General features: G+C 44.8%; 1 protein-coding gene across 1 annotated transcript in view; it reads right to left on the bottom strand.

The window, feature by feature from the left end:
* LOC126424197 (filaggrin) overlaps positions 1–20,773 on the bottom strand; it is a 147,806-nt gene that overhangs the window by 77,989 nt on the left and 49,044 nt on the right. Inside the window, exons 3-5 of the mRNA XM_050087255.1 lie at positions 20,008–20,207; positions 15,360–15,547; positions 7,488–7,786 (exon numbers count right to left, since the gene is read on the bottom strand). Of these exons, the coding sequence (XP_049943212.1) occupies positions 7,488–7,786; positions 15,360–15,547; positions 20,008–20,207 (687 nt within the window). The remainder of the gene's footprint in view (positions 1–7,487; positions 7,787–15,359; positions 15,548–20,007; positions 20,208–20,773) is intronic.

Below are 20,773 nucleotides of genomic sequence, written 5' to 3'. Positions count from 1 at the left end.
TTTTTGGAATACAATCTACGACCAGCTGAGAGACAGAAGTTATGACACTTTCTGCGGGACCTGACCGTCATTTTGCAGGACAATTCTGAAGCACGTACAGCGCAAGCTGTTACTGATTTGTTTGACTGATAGGGTTGCTTTTAAGTGCTGTACCATCTAATGCACTCCCCTGACTTAAGCCCTCGTGAGTTCAACTCGATTTATAAGCTGAAGGAAACACTTCACGGCATTCGCTTCAGATCTGCTACAAATTTGTCGGGCCATAGACCGCGCCGTTCGAACTGTCAACTCAACTGGCACTGCTAACAGTATCCTGCGACTTCCACAATGCTGGCAACGGGTTATACACAATGCTGGTGACTGCTTTGAATGTCAGCAAAACTTTGAAATACGTATCTATTTTGTACAAGCTGTAAGTACATAGTTACCACTATTAAAATTCCAACCCTCCTATCTTTATCCTATGACGTGTTATTAATTGCATTAGCGGCAAACACCGTTACAGTAATATTCTCGGCCGTATCAGGTGCATACAAGATCTCATGGACCGTTGTTATGGTCTCCTGATGGTATAAAGAGTAACTCCTGTTTGCAGAGTATACAGCAGCTAGGTGATCCTAAACGTCTCAGTCAGCTGTCGACAGCTCTCCGCAGTTATTTAAAGGCCTGTGGTGTGCAGTGTTTTCTACATTCAGAGCACGATGCCTGACAGGTAGTATACATTAAAGAGCTCCACGACCGGGAAGACCCGTGGAATTGGAATTACAATAAGGTCTGTGGATTTTGGTACACAGGAAAGTACATCGTTATGTTCATCGTCCTCTTGCAAGTACTTGCCTGGGATACTCATCGTGCTGATTGCTTTCATACTCACGTGACAAAAAACAAAAAAACAGATCACTTAAGTGTGAATGTAATCTCCAAGTAAGGTTTACCGACGGAAGGTCTGAAAATCTCGTCACATACTCATTAACGATCAAAGGAACTTCCACTAACACAGTGCTTAGGCCATAAACTTTTACACATCGTCTTGGTTTCTTCCATCAGTAATTTGCGGCAAACTATAATTACTGATGGCTTCATATTTCACTATAATTAATAAGGCTGTCAAGTATCAGGAAATAACGACATGAACTATATACTAATTAAAATGAAATACAATAATTCATTAAACTGGGCAACAGAGGAAACTAGCTCAGTAGTCTTATAAAGTTGTAAATGAACAATGACTGACAAGCAGACTAATTAATTATTTTGCGAACATGAGCTGAGACTTTCTCAAAACGTTACCAGGGTGAGATGTGATTTTGATCTATAGGAGATGGAATACACTCCTTACCATTAACAACTGTCTTGCGCGAGTTGAAGCAACAATAATTGTTCACTCAGATGCGATACAGAGCGCCTTGCATCCTACAGTGTCATACCAGACTCGTTCTCACACAACAAAAAGCTACAGATGGTCTGACTGGGTGCCTATAACGAGCTAACGTGCCATTTCTAAGGTCAATGTATCATGTACGCCTTCATTAATTTTTCCACCCGTCATACTGTTCTGATTTTCATGAAATTTTACCACAAGATTTTAAGTAAGAATAATAACTCTTATTAAAAATCTCTAATCCGTGACGCCAATTATTACTGAAGTATTCAAATATATCTCAAATACATATTTCCCATGTTTTGTACATCAAATAAATTCTTCGTATCAGTGCTGCAATAGAATAATGCAGATATCTCACGGAGATTTGTGATAAACATTTTATTACTCAATAGCTCAGAAACAACTTTCTGTTGTAACAGTCCATCTGGTAATTATTTCAATACGTAAATCTGTGTACACTTAATATCAAATACTTACAGAGTGAACAGAGTATATGAGAGACTGAATGTAAGGCATGAATAAAGTGTTGTTAATATTATGCATGAATGTATTTTAATATTTTCCATTGCATGAAGTGAGTTACATACAAGGCACGAAAGGGTACCGTAGAGCAGCCAGAATTTATGTAGTGAGAGGAATATTTTTACTCCTGCTCTTCAGACAGTTAAAAAGTATTAATAGCTGCGGTTCAATTATTTTTCACAAAGGTTAATTTCCATAAAACTCTATGTTTGGTTTGTAAAGGATTAGGAACTTTGCGTAGCCAATACAGATTCGAGTTACTCCGATGCATGCATTTTGTAAATGACATTAGCAAAGTTTCTCGTGCAAGAGAACTATCAGTTTTGAATTGAATTGAGTCTGACGATGGAAAACTACTCCTTGGCACGGAGTTGGTAGCAATGTTTTATATTGCTGTTTTCGTGAACAACACGGTATAAGTACATTTACTTAAACAGCTAATCTCTATTGATCCCTCATGGACAGGGGACATCAGCTGGTTAAGTAATTGTCAATATCAATTAAATTCTCCAGCAGCCGTGCAACTAAGATGTTATTTTATATTGACGACGACAACAACAACAACAACAACAACAACAACAACAACCAGTTTCGGTAATCCACTATGCCATCTTCAGGCCACATATGCATCTATCAAAATACACGATAATGCCATAAAGTGGCATACATCCCTGGATTTCGTGAATTCAAGCCGATTAACAAGTGCTTCATTCGAAGATTTGGTAGCAACCATTTAACAAGTGCTTCATTCAAAGACTTGGTTGTTACCAAGTCTTCGAATAAAGCACTTGTGAAGCGGTTTGAATTCACGAAATCCATGTACATAGTGAGAGGAATATTTTTACTCCTGCTCTTCAGACAGTTAAAAAGTATTAATAGCTGAAGTTCAATTATTTTTCAAACAGGGTTTTGAGAGATGCACTGTATGGCACCATATGCCATTATCATGTATCTGTCTTAGTCAAAACAAAATAAAATAGCATCTTAGTTACACGACTGTTGGAGAATTTCATTGATATTGAAAGTTAAACAACTAATTGTGGTTATTTTGAAAAAGGAACAGCTTCATGATGTCTCGCAGAAAAATTAATATTTCTTTTCATAGCGAGTCAGAAAATCGTGATACACGGGCAGGTTGCTGATGACAGGCCCTGTCTGAAGAACGCAGCTCATCGTCCTGGTGAAGGGAGCCGATTATCAGCGGTAGGTGGAAAAAATATAAAGCAGCCTCTGATTCCTGCCCACGGCGCAGCAGTACACACTGCACCGCAGGCACACTTTCTACAACTTTGTCCTCGTACGAGTTCAATACGGCAGCGCATATGCAGACACTGAGCACTGCACGTAACTCCTAACTTCCTGTGGATACTCTTCAGGAAGAACTCCCAAACTGTAGGGTTACCTGAAAGATGTCAGTATCTTACTTCTAATGCACATCTTCCCTTTTTCTAAGGAAAGTTGAAAATTTATCTCTATCTCGATCTCACGGAACATATGGTCAGTGAATTTCCTTGGCATGTTGTCGCCTCCTTTGTTTCCTACAAGACACACACACACACACACACACACACACACACACACACAACACACACACACACACACATATATATATATATATATATATATATATATTATATATATATATAGAGAGAGAGAGAGAGAGAGAGAGAGAGAGAGAGAGAGAGAGAGAGAGAAAGAGAGGGAGAGAGAGACGTACGGCAAGGTACTGGCGTGTCTGTTGGGCGAGTAAGGGAAACATGTCTGTGAGCAGATGAAAGGAATTCGGGGTTCCTCCTAGTATGCCTTTTTCGCATAGGCCATGTATCGGCATCCACAAAATATAGTGGGTTTTGCGGAGTGTTTATTTCCCTATGTTCCACAATAAGTAAGCTGCAATTATGAGCATATGGCATTGGTGGCCGGGAGACCCCTCGCGGGGCGGTTCGGCCGCCGCTCCACAAGTTCTTTAACGCCACTACGGCGACTTGCGAGTGAATGAGGATGAAATAATGATGAAAGACACACAACACCGAGTCATCTCGAGGCAGAGAAAGTCCCTGACCCCGTCGGGAATCGAACCCGGGACCCCGTGCGCGGGAAGCGCAAGACCACGAGCCGCGGACTACGCTGTAGTTCATTTGTGATATAGACATTAGATACAAATTTATTGTAGAGATATGTTACTATCCTTTGTTCAGCACCCAGCAATAAATAGGAGAGTCGACAGCAAATCTTCTTCACATCCTCAGATTCCGTAATATAAACGTTCCTGTTACAATGAGTTCTGGACAAAATATTATCGCGTAGCTGTACCTCTATAACGGAAAAATGAATTAAAACTTGGGGCCAAGATTTTGTTATTTATCATTGAGTGCCGATTTGTCATGCAAATATCAAAGCGGCAGCAACTGAAAAAGGATATACGTCGTCAATCTGATTTTGACATTATTGAGCAGATTCAAGTATTTTCGTCCGCTACGTTGTTAACATGGCTGCTTTAGAACATTTAAAAAATACTTAATTGTTGTGTTTGTTACAAGTGTAGTTGCTCTTCTAGTTTATTTGGATAATGACCTATTCGACAGTACCGCGTCAGTTAACATTCACATAACGTTGTAGATATTTATGATTCGAGGCATGTGTAGTTCGATAATATCCGTGACAGTTTTCACAGCAGCGTAATTAGTTCAGATGGTCTGGCGAGTGGTGCCCTACGCATCGGCCCTGGAGGTGCTGAGTTCAGTCACAGATAGGGGTGCGGATTATTTTTCTGTACAGTCCCTCGAGGACAGCGCTAAGTCCACTTAGCCTGCTATCAAATCAGCTCTGGGGATCTTTCCCAGCGATAAAAGTTGGTCAGAGCGACGACCGTGCCCAATACCGGGCTGTGAAATTGATTACCTCAACAGTTACAAGACAGGATTTGGGAAGAGCCGGATTCAAATCCACCCCCAGACATACTGGCTTAGCAAAGTCTTAAACATGGCTGCTTGGTTCAGTGACCGTTTCTAAATTAAATTGAAGCAAATGAGCCCTCGGTCACAGTTATTTTTAGTCTTATTGACCAGGTTTCAACACTTCCAAGAGTGCCTTCATCAGAATTAAAGCAATTAAAATGGCCTGTAACATAGTTACAAATTTGTGGGAAAAGACATTTTTATATAAAAAAGATAAGTACTGACTAACGATAAAAGACAGAGGCAGTACTTACATGCCACATATAAAATAATTAACAGGCCAGAAGTGCTTTAGTCTCAAAATAATAAAAAGGAGTGCGTGAAAGCGAACCACTATGGGCTGGTCGTACCTGTATGTATGTATGTTAACCGGGGACCTAGAAACGACGGAGAGGCTCCGTCCCAGCCGCAGCCGCAGTGGTCCACAACCCCACGACGACTACGGCAGTTCACTTCACCCCTCCGCCACCCCACACCGAACCCTGGGTTACTGTGTAGTGTGGGGTTTCGGCCCCCGGTGGACGCCCCCCCCCCCCCCCCCCAGGGAACGTCTCACACCAGACGAGTGTAACCCCAATGTTTGCATGGTAGAGTAATGTCGGTGTACGCGTACGTGGAGAACTTGTTTGCGCAGCAATCGCCGGCATAGTGTAACGAGAAGGAATAAGGGGAACGAGCCAGCTTTCGCCGAGGCAGATGGAAAACCGCCTAAAAACCATCCACAGACTGGCCGGTTCACCGGACCTCGACACAAGTCCGCCGGGCGGATTCGTGCCGGGGACCAGGCGCTCCTTCCCGCCTTAGACCGTACAGCCAACCGGGCGGGCGGTCGTACGTGTCCAACCACAGGCAGCGACGGACTGAGGCGCCCGCGTTAACAAGTGCGGGCAGGTGAACATGACATTGCTTCGAGAGTGCCATCTAGTAGCCGCAGGTACAACTTGCAACCTGTGGCTGTACAGGTGCAAACAGCCCATAGTGGCTCGCATTCACGCATTCCTTTTTATTATTTTGTGACTAAAGCCCTTCTGGCCTGTTAATTATTTGATATGTGACATGTAAGTATTGCCTCTGTCTTTTATTGTTAGTCAGTATTTACACTTTTTTATATAAAAATGTCTTTTCCTATAAATACGTTATAGGCTATTTTAATTGTTTTAAATCTGATGAAGGCACTCTTAGAAGTGTTGAAACCTGGTCAATAAAACTAAAAATAACTATGACCGAGCGCTCAAAACCCAGGCGATCATTGTAGGCAAAACCACCCCTTCCTTCCGCCTCCTCGATTTCTATCTAACCATCTATGGCCGTCCTATCGCCCTCACCCCCACCCTTAAGCACCTTGGCGTCACCCTCGACCGTCGCCGCTCCTGGACGCCCCATCTCCGGACAATCCAAGCCAAGGCACACTCCCGACTCCGTCTCCTCAAGCTCCTTTCCGGCCGTACATGGGGTCTGAACCCCTTCACCATACTCCACACCTATAAATCCCTCATCCGCCCTATCCTTTGTTACGCCCATGCGGCCTGGATCTCCGCCCCCCCCCCCCTACCTTTTATAGATCCCTTCAGATCCTTGAACGCCATGGTCTCCGCCTCGCCTATCGCATCCGTCTCCCCTCCCCCACGCGAATCCTGTACGACCTCATTCCGTTCCCCCACCTCCTCCTTTTCCTTGAAAGGATACGGATCCTGTACACCTCCCGTAAACTCGATCGTCTTCACCCCGCTTGTCTCATCCATCCTCTCCCACCCCCGCCTGCTGCCGCGCCTGTTTTCCCACGTCCCAACCGGTCTCCATCTCTCCACCCTTCTTACCCTCTCCCAAGGTGGCTTCTGCCAGCCTCCCCCTCCCTGATGATGTCCTCCTCCCCTCCATCTACCCCTCCTATCAACTTTGATCCTCCCCTCCCACTTCCAGTGTCTTTTCCTTTGGGCACCCTCCCTCCCTTCTCTCTCCTTTACCCCCACCCCCCTCCCTCCACCCCTCTTCCTCTGGGCTTCCCCTCCCCCTTCTTCCCTTCCCCCTATCTCCCCTGCCCGTGGCATCTCTGCTCTCCCCTCTCCCTCTCCCACCCCCCCTCCTCCTCTCTTGGCAGATCCCCGGACTCGTACATGTTTAGTGAACGTTCGCGCGCCGGAGATCAACGCCTCGTGTTTCTGTGTGTGCCGTCGTTTGTGCTCAAGTGGTTCAGTGTTATTCGTTTTGTGCTCCTACGTTCGCGTGTGACAATTTTCGTCTCTGTGTGTGTCCAAGTGTCTGAACAAATTTTATCTTGGACTCTACGCCCGTGAACGGCTCCATATATTTTAAAAGTGTATGTCTCCGTTATATGTCCACCGTATTTTTTCTCGAATTGTCTTCATATGTATCTTTTGTGTTCTCTGTGGCCAAAGAGCGGCGTATTATGCCGCTGATGGCCTGCCTGTCACAGGTTTAAAAATAACAATACAGAAAAAAATAAATGACCGAGCGCTCATTTATTTCAGTTTAATACTGGTTTAGGTGTTCGTGGTTTCTGTAAAATATCTTCAAAAAAAAAGATGCACGTTTGCTTCCCACTGCTTCTCCGAATGAGACAGTGCACCACGTCCCTGACGCCAGCTGCAGGGTGCGCCACTGACCGCCTCGAGCCGCACGGAGACGTCGAGGCCGACGGCGTCGACGGTGTCGCAGAGCGGGCGGTCCCTGGCGGCGCACTGGCGGCGCGCCGCGTCCAGCTGGTAGCGCAGGTCCGCGAGGCGCTCGCGCGCCACCAGCGCCAGGCCGCGCGCCTGCGCCGCCTGCTCCAGCACGGCGGCCGCCCGCTGGCTCGCGCCCTCCGCCGCCGCCGACACGTCGGACAGCGCGTCCAGCGCCACGTCCACGCCCGTCTCGCGCGACAGCTCGCGCTGGATCGGCGCGCCCAGCAGAGCGTCCGCGCCTGCCGGCACCGTACAGCTCCGCCCTCTCACACAATACAGCACTGAACTTAAGCAAAGCGCGGGTACAGTGCACCAGTGGTCTTCAGTCCGCAGACTGGCTCGATGCAGTCAATGCATTCTAAATCAGCAGTACATAATTACTTATCTGTTGTCGGTTCAGGAAGGAACTCATATTATCCCAAAGAGTTTTATGTCTTCTACGGATAGTGCCACAGATTTTACTATCCAACACAATAATTTAACACAAACCATAGGTGACATGAAAGTTTACAAGGGCGAGGTTTACTCACTCTTTCTAATCATGATACCACACCACACCCCAATGAAGCAAAGTGTGTATCAGTGATTAGCGTCAAGTGCCGCAGTAATTTACAAATCGTGTCTTCAGGAATAGGACTCATATACTGAAGAGCCAAAGGAACTGGTACACCTGCCTAATATCGCGAACATGGCCCCGCGAACATGGAGAAGTGCCGCAACACTAATGTCTGAAGCGTTGCTGGGGGAACCCACACCATGAATCCTGCAGGGCCGGTCGGTGTGGCCGTGTGGTTCTAGGCGCTTCAGTCTGGAACCGCGTGACTGCTACGGTCGCAGGTTCGAATCCTGCCTCGGGCATGGATGTGTATGATGTCCTTAGGTTAGTTAGGTTTAAGTAGTTCCAAGTTCTAGGGGACTAATGACTACAGATGTTAAGTCCCATAGTGCTCAGAGCCATTTGAACCATTTGAACCAATCCCGCAAGGCTCTCTACAAATCCATAAGAGTACGAGGGGATGGAGATCTCTTATGAACAACGCGTTGCAAGGCAGCAGAGATGTGTTCGATAATTTTGGCTTGGTGGGCAGCAGAAGTGTTTAAACTCAGAAGAGCAGTTCTGGACGTGTGGGGTGTCCCGTTGTCCTGCTGGAATTGCCCAAGTCCGTCGGAATGCACAATGGACATGAATGTTTGCACGCTGGACGCGTCATCTGTCAGAGTCCCAGCTAGAGGTATCGTGGGTCCCACATCAATATATCACTCCAACTGCACACGCCCCACAGCATTACAGAGCCTTCACCAGCGTGAACAGTTCCCTGCTGTTAAGGAGGGTCTATGGATTCGTGAGGTTGTTCCATAACCATACACGTCCATCCGCTCGATACAATTTGAAACGAGACTCGTCCGAACAGGCAACGTGTTTCGAATCATCAAACGTCCAATGTCGGTGTTGACGGACCAAAATGGTTCAAATGGCTCTGAGCACTGTGGGACTTAACTGCTGAGGTCATTAGTCCCCTAGAACTTAGAACTACTTAAACCTAACTAACCTAAGGGCAACACACACATCCATGCCCGAGGCAGGATTCGAACCTGCGACCGTAGTGGTCGCGCGGCTCCAGACTGTAGCGCCTAGAACCGCTCGGCCACTCCGGCCGGCATTGACGGACCCAGGCGACACGTAGAACTTTGTGTCGTGGAGTTATCGAGAGGTACACGAGTAGGCCTTCGCCTCTGAAAGCCCATATCGATGATGTTTCAATGGTTCGCACGCTGACACTTGTTGATGGCCCAGCATTGAAATCTGCTGCAATTTGCAGAAGGATTGCACTTTGTCCGATTCTCTCCAGTAGTCGTTGGCGCCGTTCTTGCAGGGTCTTTTTCCGGACGATGCGATGTCGAAGATTTCATGTTTTACCGGATTTCTAATATTCACGGCACACTCGTGAAATAGTCGTACGGGAAAATCCCCACTTCATCGCTTCCTCGAAGCTGTTGTGTCCCATCACTCGTGTGCCGACTACAACACCACATTCAAACTCAAGTCTTGATAACCTGCCATTCTAGCAGCAGTAACAGATCTAACAACTGTGCCACACACTTTTTGTCTTATATAGGCGTTGCCGACCGCAGCGCCGTATTCTGCCTGTTTACATATCTCTGTATTTGAATACGCATGCCTATACCAGTTTCTTTGGCGCTTCAGTGTAAGATTGCATATATTTACATAGCTATTAACAGCACAGTTACTTTATAGGTATGTACTTACCACTGCAGGGGCGGTTCCTCATGTGCGATTTTTATTCGTAAATTTCATTGAGTGGAAGAATGTTTGCAGTGAGTGCCACCATATATACAACATATACATCAAAAGTGACATGTGCTAGAGCCTATATTGAGAAAAATACTCTGGCAACAAATTTAAAGGATCACTTTTTGGATATCACATAATTGCCTCCCATTCCCACGCATAAGTTTGAAATTTCCCTCAAAGCTGCCTACAGCCTTCCTCTGTAATGGTGCAAAAGCGTGGCGGCCTGTGACGTCTCCCTCGGGCTCCTTTCAAACAGCACGGTGTTGACCATGCAAAATAAAGGGCATAGCTGACAAGTTCATGTGAGCTGTAAGGTGGGTTAATGGTGTCACATTGGTACCATATTTACCACAATTCTGCCCAATTTCACCCTGGACGTGTCACTAGGTAGCGTCACACCCCCTATTACCCACATTTCACCCTTCCTTTTGATGCCTCTACAACGGAGGCCGATATTTCACGGTCGAAAACGACAGTTCGTAGTGCGATAAGCAGCAGAATGGCGTTCTTGAAAATATTCGACACTGCTGTCACCCCCTGCCCATTTGAACCATAAGGAGCCTTTCAAAACCGTTCGACGAAATCTGAACGTGATCCGAAGCAATAAAAGTCGTTTATGCTTTCCCATCTTCCTGTTCCACTTCCTTCCGTGATGTTATCACCGGCGAGGTGGGGGGGGGGGGGGGGGGGGAGGGGAAGCTGAAATATTAATACGTGCGTGAAGAAAACGGCAATTGGTCCATAAAAGACCCCTCCGATCGGCAGCACCCTTTGTGCCACACATGCAACTCCATTGAGCACGTTACAAATGTATCTGTCAGAAACTCTAACACATATTCAGCCTCGTGGCTGCTCTAGAGCTTGAAGGCAGGCAAATCCCACCTAGGGGGTGTGGAAGGGGTTGCAGGCGCCAAGCAAGCTGCGAGGGTGAATGTTTGGCGAAATTTCTGAGAAGGTGCGTGGGCAGCACCGAGGGTATTACCGAATTTGGAGGGGTGAGGGGGAGGGGGGAATTCTTAGACGAACCCACTGCCGTTTTATTCAGGCACTTGCAAATGTTGCGTGCTCCCGCCGTGATGACGCCACAGAAGGGCACGAAACAAGAGGGGTGTAAAAGCATAAATACCTTTTTTTGCCTCGGATGACGTTCAAATTTCTTCGAACGGTTTTGAACGGCTCCTGGTGGTTCCACACTGTATACCGAAACTAAAATTGCGGTTGCATTACACTCCAAAGACGCCAGATCACGTTTAGTGGGGCTGCAGCCCGTACTTGCACGAAAAGGTTTGGTTTCATTGACTCTCTTTACGCCACCCCTCAGACCTTTTTCGTGTCTATTCTGAGCAGCGGTGCGTCTGAAATGTTTTCGTCGGCGACCCGTAACAAATCAGCAACGATGGTTGTCGCAGTTCTGACCTCCATCGTAGAGCCATCAAAAGAAGGGGTGAAATGTGAATAAAAGGGCGTGTGACGACCTTCGTAACGTGTGACGCATCCACGGTGGCATTGGTCAGAATTGTGGTAAAATTTGGTGTCAGTGTGACATCATTAACCCACCTTACAGCTCACATGAACTTCTGAACTTTCAATATCTTGTTGCCTGAAACGAGCCCGAGGATGACGTCACAGGGCGTCAGGCTTTTGCAACATTAGAGAGAATGGTTGTAAGAAGCTTTGAGCCAAATTTCAAACTTTTGCGTGAGAATGGGGGAAATTACGTGATTTCGAAAAAGTGATATTTTTATTTTGTAGTGTAGTGTATTTTGCTACAAAATACGCAAACAGGTCTACGTAAGCAAAGATATTGCTAGCTGCTTCTAGGTTGCGATAATTAGACAGACAGCTCATCCCGCTATCTGTTTATTGCGGTCTTCAGCACGAAGGTTCGTTTGGTGCCTCTGCTGGTCTATATTGTGAAAGCCTATCCATCTGTCCGTTACTACTACAACCTACGCTCACTAGATCCTGCTTACGATAGTCAAGCCTTAGCCTACCGCTACATTTTGTACCCTCCACACTTCTTTCCATTACCAAATTGACTGTTACTACGTTCCCAGGAATAGTCCTATATAGTTATCCCTTCTTTTAGCCGACTTGTGGCATTTCTACCCATCCTGATTCAGTACATTCTCAGCACTTATTCGATCTGCGCCTCTTCTACTCTTCAGCTTTCTTCTGTAGTACCACAACTCAAAAGCTTCTAGTCTCTTCTTCGTCCACGTTTCACTGCCTAAAAGGCTACACTTCAAATATTTTAGAAAAGACTCCTAAACACTTAACGCCCTATTCCTTGTCTCTGATTTACTTCTTTTATCAGAAACTGAGTCTCATTCAGTTGATGCACCATGGTAACGCTATCGTATATTTCTAGGGTAGTTATCAACTACAGTTCTGTTCCCTTCAGTTGTTTGATTGGTTATATCAGGTATCTGAGGTGTGATTTTAGGAACACAAGTTGTTTCTGAATTCATGCTTCCCCACATGCTTTAACAGCACACTGGATTCTGTAAGGTTCTTCTAAGCTTAGAGCAAGAGAAATCTTCGTAAGATTATAAAATCAAAACCATGCGCATTTGTAGTTTCATTAAGTGCTAAGAGGGTTGCTTTTTATAATCTGTGGCTTTCATTGTTCGGTTTAACAGTACAGTATGTTGTTTTGAATAGTAATACACAAGTTGCTTCTAACCACAAGTCTGTTAGCAAAAGAGCAGTGACAAGAAATCTTAGTTAATACTGAATGACGTCTTTAACATTATTTCGATTCTGTACCTTTCATTAGTTACCTTTCCAGACTCTTCTTACAATACACTTTATGCATCACTTTCTACATCTCTTTCATGCTGTTTACTTTGGCAGTCCTGCTTACTTTTCTTCCTCGATTTACAACACTCTCCTTCCTCACTTTACATATTCGCTGTGGCAATCCGGGGTTCCTGTAAGTACGGCCATATTTCATCAACCAGAAAATATTTATTGTAGTTCTGCGATATCTGTTCCCAGTAATTTCCATGGTCCACCAGTACTTTTTTAATTCACTTGCTTTTGGAAAATTGCGTCACCACTCAACGAGTTATTTACGGCCTGTTACTTCCTCTCTTACATATTCGAATCTTACGTCTTATCGCTTGGTGACATAAGTAATGTCCTTAAATGTCTGAAGAACTAACATGTACAACTAGACAGCAGAATGTTCTCCCCATTTCATCCGTCTCAAGACCCATCCGTCTTGAAATAGAATGGAACAACAAATAAAAGGAAAAGCAGTCATTATTATTGCTCCTGGTGATTATATTTCGAAGTGGGTTTAAATACCGAGATGTCCGTAGTACGATATCTCGAAGTGTGCGTTGAATCTGATGAGAAAACAGTCTTACTGCTCAATAGTCGATATTTTAAATCAGTTGTATAGACGATGTCATTGTAATTCCAGTCATATTCTGGTGAGTAGCATAACATTTTTCCTTTAATGATATGCCTCAGACAACAAGTAACACTGTGTAGTAAGGAGACTGTTACTTGTAAAGCTAAATAATACAATTCATACGAGTTATTTTTATTTAATCACGAAATATAATGTATTGCTACAAATAATCAACTTAATTATCACTATATTCTGTTAAAATATAAGCACGTAGGAAGGAAGTTACTATAGACTCTTTGCTAGTGGTGTAATGTGTTTTACATTTCTGAGCGAGATCGTATATTGGTTAAGATGCTAGACTCATATTCAGAAGGAGTAGTGTTAAAATTTCCGTCCAGCCATACAGAATTAAATTCCGAAATTTTTTCAAATCGCTGACCACTACACATATTATTAAATTGCTCCGATAAATAATTTGGTCTACGTGTTTGTTACGAGGGTAACACAGAAAGTAATGACCTATCGTGGATTTCCGCTGCTCAGATTGATATCAGGTTACATCCGAGGGCGCATTGTTTCCACGACATTTTGTCTTAGTTTTGAGTGAATGCCAGTCTAAAGAAGTTGTTAATGTTTAAATGCAAGAGATAAGAGGTGTTACCCCATTTTTCAATAATCGAAAGTTGAAACCTTCAGAAAATTACCTTCAGCTTAAGTAAATGACAGACGTGTAAGCCTAGCCGAGTTACACGCCTCTTTCCCATATGTTTATCGTTCTTCCCTTAGTGAAATTCTGTCCGCAAATCTTTGCAATGGCAAAATTTAAGCACGATGACTCCACGAACAAAACTCAGAGAACGCTACACCACTGACATTTTTGTCACTTTATCACTCAAATGGGCGTGCCTTTCTTCATCGAATTGTTTCTGGCGATGAAACATGGCTGTCTTGACTTACTTCAGACGTCAGGTGGCAACCACTGGAATGGCATAACGCACAGTCACCTAAAAACCCGCGAAAATTCAAACCCTGTAACTCGAAAACTCACGGTGACTATTTTTAGCGATGGTAACGCCACTGTCAAGGCAGGTTTTCTGCCAAAGTCACTATGATCGGTGCAAATCGAAGAAAACTTCGGCGAGAAATTCAAAATCGTAAGTGTGGAGCTCTTTCTTGCAGTATTGTGTTTGGTCATGACAATGCTCGAGCTAACACTAGTATTGCAACCAGATAGGTGCTGTCTCACTTTGGATGGGAAATGTTTCACCAACCGTCCTCCAATTTGGACCTTCCTCCCAGCAAAGTGTGATGCGTTCCTTGCAGAAAACGTTTTGGAAGTGATGCTGAGGTGAAGAGTGCAATGATCAAATGGTTTATACTGGACTGGTGGCAGTGGCTTCGACATGATAAATCTAGTAGAGCGAAGTGACAAAGCTTAAATAGCGGAGGTGATTATGAAGAAAAACAAAGTAAGCTTCAATATTGTAAATGACATGATTTTATTTTGTTATTTCATTCAACTTTTTTTTAGGCGTAGGAGATCTGAAACGGACAGTGACATTTTTATTGAACAACATCACCAGCTGCACCAACAATCCTCCACGACCGAGGACGGGTTTGGGCAATTTTCAAATGTTCAAAATCGAGCAACAGGAGCCTCTCTGAAACTTCCTGGCAGATTAAAACTGTGTGCCGGACAGAGAATCGAACTTGGGACTCATTCAGGAGCCTCTCTGTCAGTTGGAATGCACAAGTTGAAGTGTGCCTGTCGCAATCCAACTAACAGAGGGCTCCTGTTGTTCGGATTTAAACATTTGAAAATTGCCCAAAGGCCGAGATCGATTGTGGAGGAATTTTGGTGTAACTGGGGCTGCGATTCAACAAAAAATGTTCTTAGTAAACTATATTTCTTGAATTTTTTAAATCCAAACGTTCGTCTCGTCTGAATAGCTGTCGCACCAAATCACTCGCCACTGGACTAAATATCTGATGAGACGGTAAGTGTAAGATTACTACTGTGACCTGTCAAAGTGATACAGCTGATTTGGATGGCAAAAGCGCCCTACATGCCGACTCTCGTTCTACAAGGCCTAAGTTGAGATAGCAGCGGGCTTTGGCGTTGTGCGGAGGTACTCACTGTCGAGATCCTCGACTGCGGCGGCGAGTGCCTGGTCGAGCGACTTGGAGGCGACGAAGCCGATCTGGTGGTGCGTGGAGCGCACGAAGGCGGCCGTGTCGGACAGCGCCGTGTGCAGCACGCGGGGCGACCACTGCACGGCGGCGCTCACCTGCTCGTTGCTCGCGAACATGGCCGCCACGCCCACGCTGCGGGCACCCAGTCCGGCCGGGGCTTACCACACAGCCGCCAACACCACAAAGGCGAAAGGCACACAAGAAAGGAAACTGTGACTCTGCTATGCAAAACCAACATCGTTAGGAAATTCAAAAGTTCTTAAGTGGTTTTGTTTCTGCATAATAATTCTCGAGCGTTTACAGACGAAGTGTTACCATTACTTCGAGAATACAGTGTTGCATAAACAAATTCATAGTAAGTAAGCGTGCGATATGAGACGGACTAACAATTATTTGTTTGAGTGTTTAAATGAGGTGCAAAGAAACAGTTTTTTTATGTAACAAAAACGTCACAACTGCGCCTTTTCCACGCTAAGGATCCAATAAGGTTTTGGGGCTAGTGATGTTTTGGTGTTCAGACTGCCGTGTGCCGGAACAATTACTGCTCGAACACTATATTGTTGTAGCTCTAACCTCAGTTGGCGCCTACAGCCGAGTCACCAACCACACACTGGTGTACCCCGGGTTGCCAACATTCCAGCACGTCAACAACACAGCCGCAGAGATCACACAACCTCCAGCTATTAAGGTACCACGTGACGCTACTCTCGCCGTACATAGTGCTGCTAGCATATCGCCTCCACGAGTCACGTGCCACCATCATGCTTTACTGATATTTTTCCGCCGGACGGCTTTATAGGACACCACCCAGCCATTCTTCAGCAGCCAACATTAGGAGGTCACAGTTCACTATTTTCTGTGCCTGACACCGACCGCTACACGGTCCCACAATCACATTTCCATTCACTGACTGCGTAGTACAATGAGGGCTTTACGCCACGTCCGCAGCCCACCAGTCAGCACCTACTGCCTCGCACACCACATCCAAACTGCAGAGTAATCGCAAGTGCAGCAACTATGTCCACGTGCGAACATTTCCCAGCAATGTCTGTGATACCCTTTCAGGACAGACCAGTATTTCTAACTTAACGATCATGGCTAGGATAATCGATATGGTTCTTACGGTCTAATAAACTGTTGTGTCACACTCCTGCCAGATCAGGATGATCTTTTAGTTGTGTTATTTCTGAACCTGCTTGGTGTTGAACGTGCGTGGGCACATCCATTCATTAGTAGTGTGTATCACCCACAACGGGACTTGAGAGTTGTGCTGTCTGAGATACGAGAAGTATGAAGTTCTCGATTCATCGTGTTCTCGGTGTTCTTTAGACTTGACGTCGAGAAAACAATGTCTCCCGTTTGACGTTGTGGGTAGTCTCCTTTCATCAGCACCCTAGACCAGAATGAGAAAAGCTACTGTTTGATCCTGCCTCTCGAATATGTAATCGTTTCCGTTTATGACCACCTGCCTCTTAGTGTGAGAGTTCGGACAACAGCCTCCGTTTCATCACTTGTTATACAAAAAAGAACGTTGCATTGAAAATGTGCTTAAAAAACAACTTTCATTCATACATACTTCATATTACCATTAACACAGCCCCACAGAACTACACTAAAAATCATTCCCCTCATTTTCAAAAACTGTTACGAAAACACAATTTTGAAAACAAGTTCTTCTTGATTTTCAGTTTAACTCTTAAATTCTGAAAAATTCTTTTACTGCATTCCAATAGAAAAAAGGTAATAGAAATAATAAAGGAAGCAAAAGAATCAACCTCTTACCGAATAGTTTCCTTACAGTCTGATGAGGAATCGTAGTAAAGGAAACCTGCTAATCTAAAAATAGTGCTTCATTATTTTTATACGAAATTAAAATGTAATCTGAAAAACTACAGAAGCCGAAGTACCTTTACTTCGTTCACAAAAAAACTATTTTCTTGAATGGCGTAGCAAATAATATGAAATCCAATACTGTGCAGGTAGGTATCCAAGACACACATTCGAGAACCGATAAATTTACGAGTACAGCCCCCTCCATAGTTGAAGCATATGATGCCCTGGCACTTAAGATGCACTTGTAAATGTTCGCCATTCTTAGATGTCCATCTGTCTCATTGAGTCTCTCGATTTCAACAAGGCTCAGTGTAGATTTTCACGTGTAGCAGCATGGGACTGCTACGAATCATGCTTTCTTGTTGTTGCCAGTTGCACAAATATTGGAGTGACTAATACGAGCGATAATTTTAAATACAATCCCAAAAAGGCAATGTTACGTATTTATTTTTTGTTCGTTTATAGGTAAATGTCTGCAGTTCTTGTACACAGTCCAGTCCCTCCACAGCAGCACCACAGCATACCCCTACAGGAAACAAAAGAAAATGGCACAGGTGTATCGTGTGGCAAGGCTCCAACAACCATATAGACTTTGTGGAGGTATCTGGCAATAACTGATGTCAAATCAGAAAGTAGTTTAGTGGTGCAGACGCTGTTAATGTGATCAAACAAACCTGAAAAACGAAGAATTAAGTAAAAGACCACATATATGTGATAAACGGAAACTGCAAAAGATGTGGGGTGGGTGGGGGGGTGGGGTGGGGGGGGAGGCGTGTTGCTCGAAGTCCGGCGTATCACAATCGGGACAGTGGTGGAAAAAGTGCAAATCAGTGTTCAATCTGTTTTGAACATCTTGCGAGACATTTTGGACATGACAAATGTTTCCGCCCAATGGTTTCCGCTACTCTTTACACCCTTTTAAAATGCCAGTCAAACCGAAGCAGCAACGGAAGTACTGAAGCTCTGTCAGCCCCATACAGATGACTTATTTACCCACCTAATAATCACGGATAAGTGCCAGGTGTATCAGCGTGACCAGAGACAACGGAGAAAAGAAAGTAGTTGAAACATTCGGATTTAGCACTACTGGCCAAGGCCAGGGCGCAGCCATCGTTAGGTAAGGCGATGCAGTGTGTGTCTTGGACCTGCCACGATTCTGTGTTAACAGATCATGCGCTAAGAGGTAAATCGTCGCAGGAGCATATTATTTATTTATGCATTTATTTTACCTGGCAAGATTAGGGCCTTAAGGCCCTCTCTTACACCTAACCAGGCATACTCAGATTGAACGAATTTCAGTTTGTACAGAACATTATGGACATACCATATGTTATACAGTATTAATGTTAAGAAAAAGAAATAGAGATTATAACAGTAGTACAAGGATAATTATAACAATCAAAAAATAATTATAACAATGAATAATAATAATAACTATGTATATGAAAGTAAACATATTTTTCTTTTATGAATGTCAGTCCTATTGCTAGTTGGGAATTTTCTCGTTATGTTCTTCCAGCTTGTGAGTTATTCACATCGAGCAGAGACATAAGACGATAGAATGGGGTGAAAGAGATATAGAAGAGGTAGCTAGGTTAGAGGAAGAGAAATAGAATGGTAAAATTCGAAGCTATGATGGAGAGGAGAAAGGAAAAGATGAGAGGGGCACATCAATGGTGGCTATACCGTCCCTAATATGTAAGTTTTGAGTTCCCTCTTGAATGTTTAGTGGTTCTGGATAAGACGCAGATCACAGGGAAGCGCGTTACATAGCCGTATGGCTGAGATGGAGAATGGCACGGAGAAAGATTCTATGTTATGTAAAGGTACAGCAAGATGCTAGACGTATCCGATCTGGTATTGCGGTTGTGGAATGATGATAGGTGTTTAATGTGAGAAGATAAGTATTGGGGGCACCAGTGACTAAGAAATTGATGAAGTAAGCACATCGTGTGGAGTTAGCGGGCCCTATGTGGGCGTGTCCAACCTAGCTGGGAGTATGAAGGACTGATATGATCATACAACCGTATATTGCACACGTATCTAACGCAAGCATTCATCACTAGCTCGAGGCATCTCGAATTTTCACTATTTGTGCCGTGTTGAACTACATCACAGTAGTAAAGATTAGGCAAGACTAGTGTTTGGACTAATTTTTGTTTAACATGGGTTGGAAATATTTTTCTAAATTTTTGGATTGCATGTAGGGAGGAGAGCGATTTCCGGCAAGCTGTGACTGTTTGTTCTTTCCAGTTTAGGTGTTCACCAAGATTATTCCAAGGTACTTTACTGTTACCGATCTCTCCTGACGTGGTTACGGGTTTCTTTCAAGACGAAGAATGGTGGGAACCTGTCTGGATGTGTCTGTCCTCCACAATAACACCCCGTCCCATTCTGCACGGGTGACGGTCACAAATGCTACTTTCTTGGGCTATCAAGTTTTGGCTAAGCGTTTGTGTTCTCCCGACATGGTAAGCAGTGAATTCTTGCTATTTCCTGAGAGGAACCCTATGCGTGACAGGCAACTGAAGGACGATGACGCGGTTATTTTCGAGGAGGAATTTTTCCTGAGCATCCGAATGGCAGACTTCTACATACAAGGTTTCCGGCAAGGTAACCATCATTGGGGAAAATGTGCCAGTATGCGGAGAAGGAGTAAACCAAATATTCGTGGTCGCAGAACAACTTTTTCGAGGCGTCATCTGAAACTTTAGGTGCCCGTGCAGAGCACTGCTAATGGAGAGAGCGGTGGTACGTACGCCATGAGCAGCAGCACGGTCCAGAGGCCGCAGAGCAGCGAGCGCCGGCGGCAGGCGGACGGCTCGAGGTCGCGGCCCGCGTCTGCGCGCGCCTCCAGCAGGCGGCAGCACGTGAGGCCGAGCGCCGTCAGCGGCACCGCCAGCGCCAGCGCCACGCCCACCGACAGCACCGCGATGAAGCCCACCTCCACCTGCAGCGTCTGCAACCGCACGCATCACGCCTCTTGTGGCGCACCCGAAATCCCCCGTCACCATTTCGTCGGGGCTACTTCCTGAGTATTTTGGTACAAGCGACCCGCACTCCCCAGTGGCATGTTACAGAGTAATTTCACAATTTTTGATTCCTTACCACTATCTACCTTTGTATTACACAGATATCTGCACAACAGTGCAAAATTTGACGGTTGCAAAAGTTGCAGGACCAGAAATACCGTAATGTGGTTACGATCGCTGAGAGAACATTTCAGCATAACGTCGTTGTGCCGCTCTTCCAGTGCACTCAGAGAACCCACACACGAGGTACATATAAGCCAATTCTTCGTTATCCATACTGCTGTGCGTCAGTGTTAACCAGTACTGTCGGATAAACGAATCCCAGACAGAACCTAACATTGCTGAAGGCAACCTTGAAGGCGTAAATAAAGTGGCATTACTGTCGTCAACAGCAAGTACTGTTTGGTTAATGGAATAAGATTGTATCCACACAATACACTAAGCCCATAACGTTTCCGCTGTTATACAGCTATTTTCAGTGCGTACAGGTACA

This window comes from Schistocerca serialis, chromosome 1 (genome assembly GCF_023864345.2).
Source record: "Schistocerca serialis cubense isolate TAMUIC-IGC-003099 chromosome 1, iqSchSeri2.2, whole genome shotgun sequence".
Classification (NCBI taxonomy): Eukaryota; Metazoa; Arthropoda; class Insecta; order Orthoptera; family Acrididae; genus Schistocerca; species Schistocerca serialis.
Note: the sequence above shows the minus strand (reverse complement) of the source record. Positions and strands in the feature narration are given on the sequence as shown.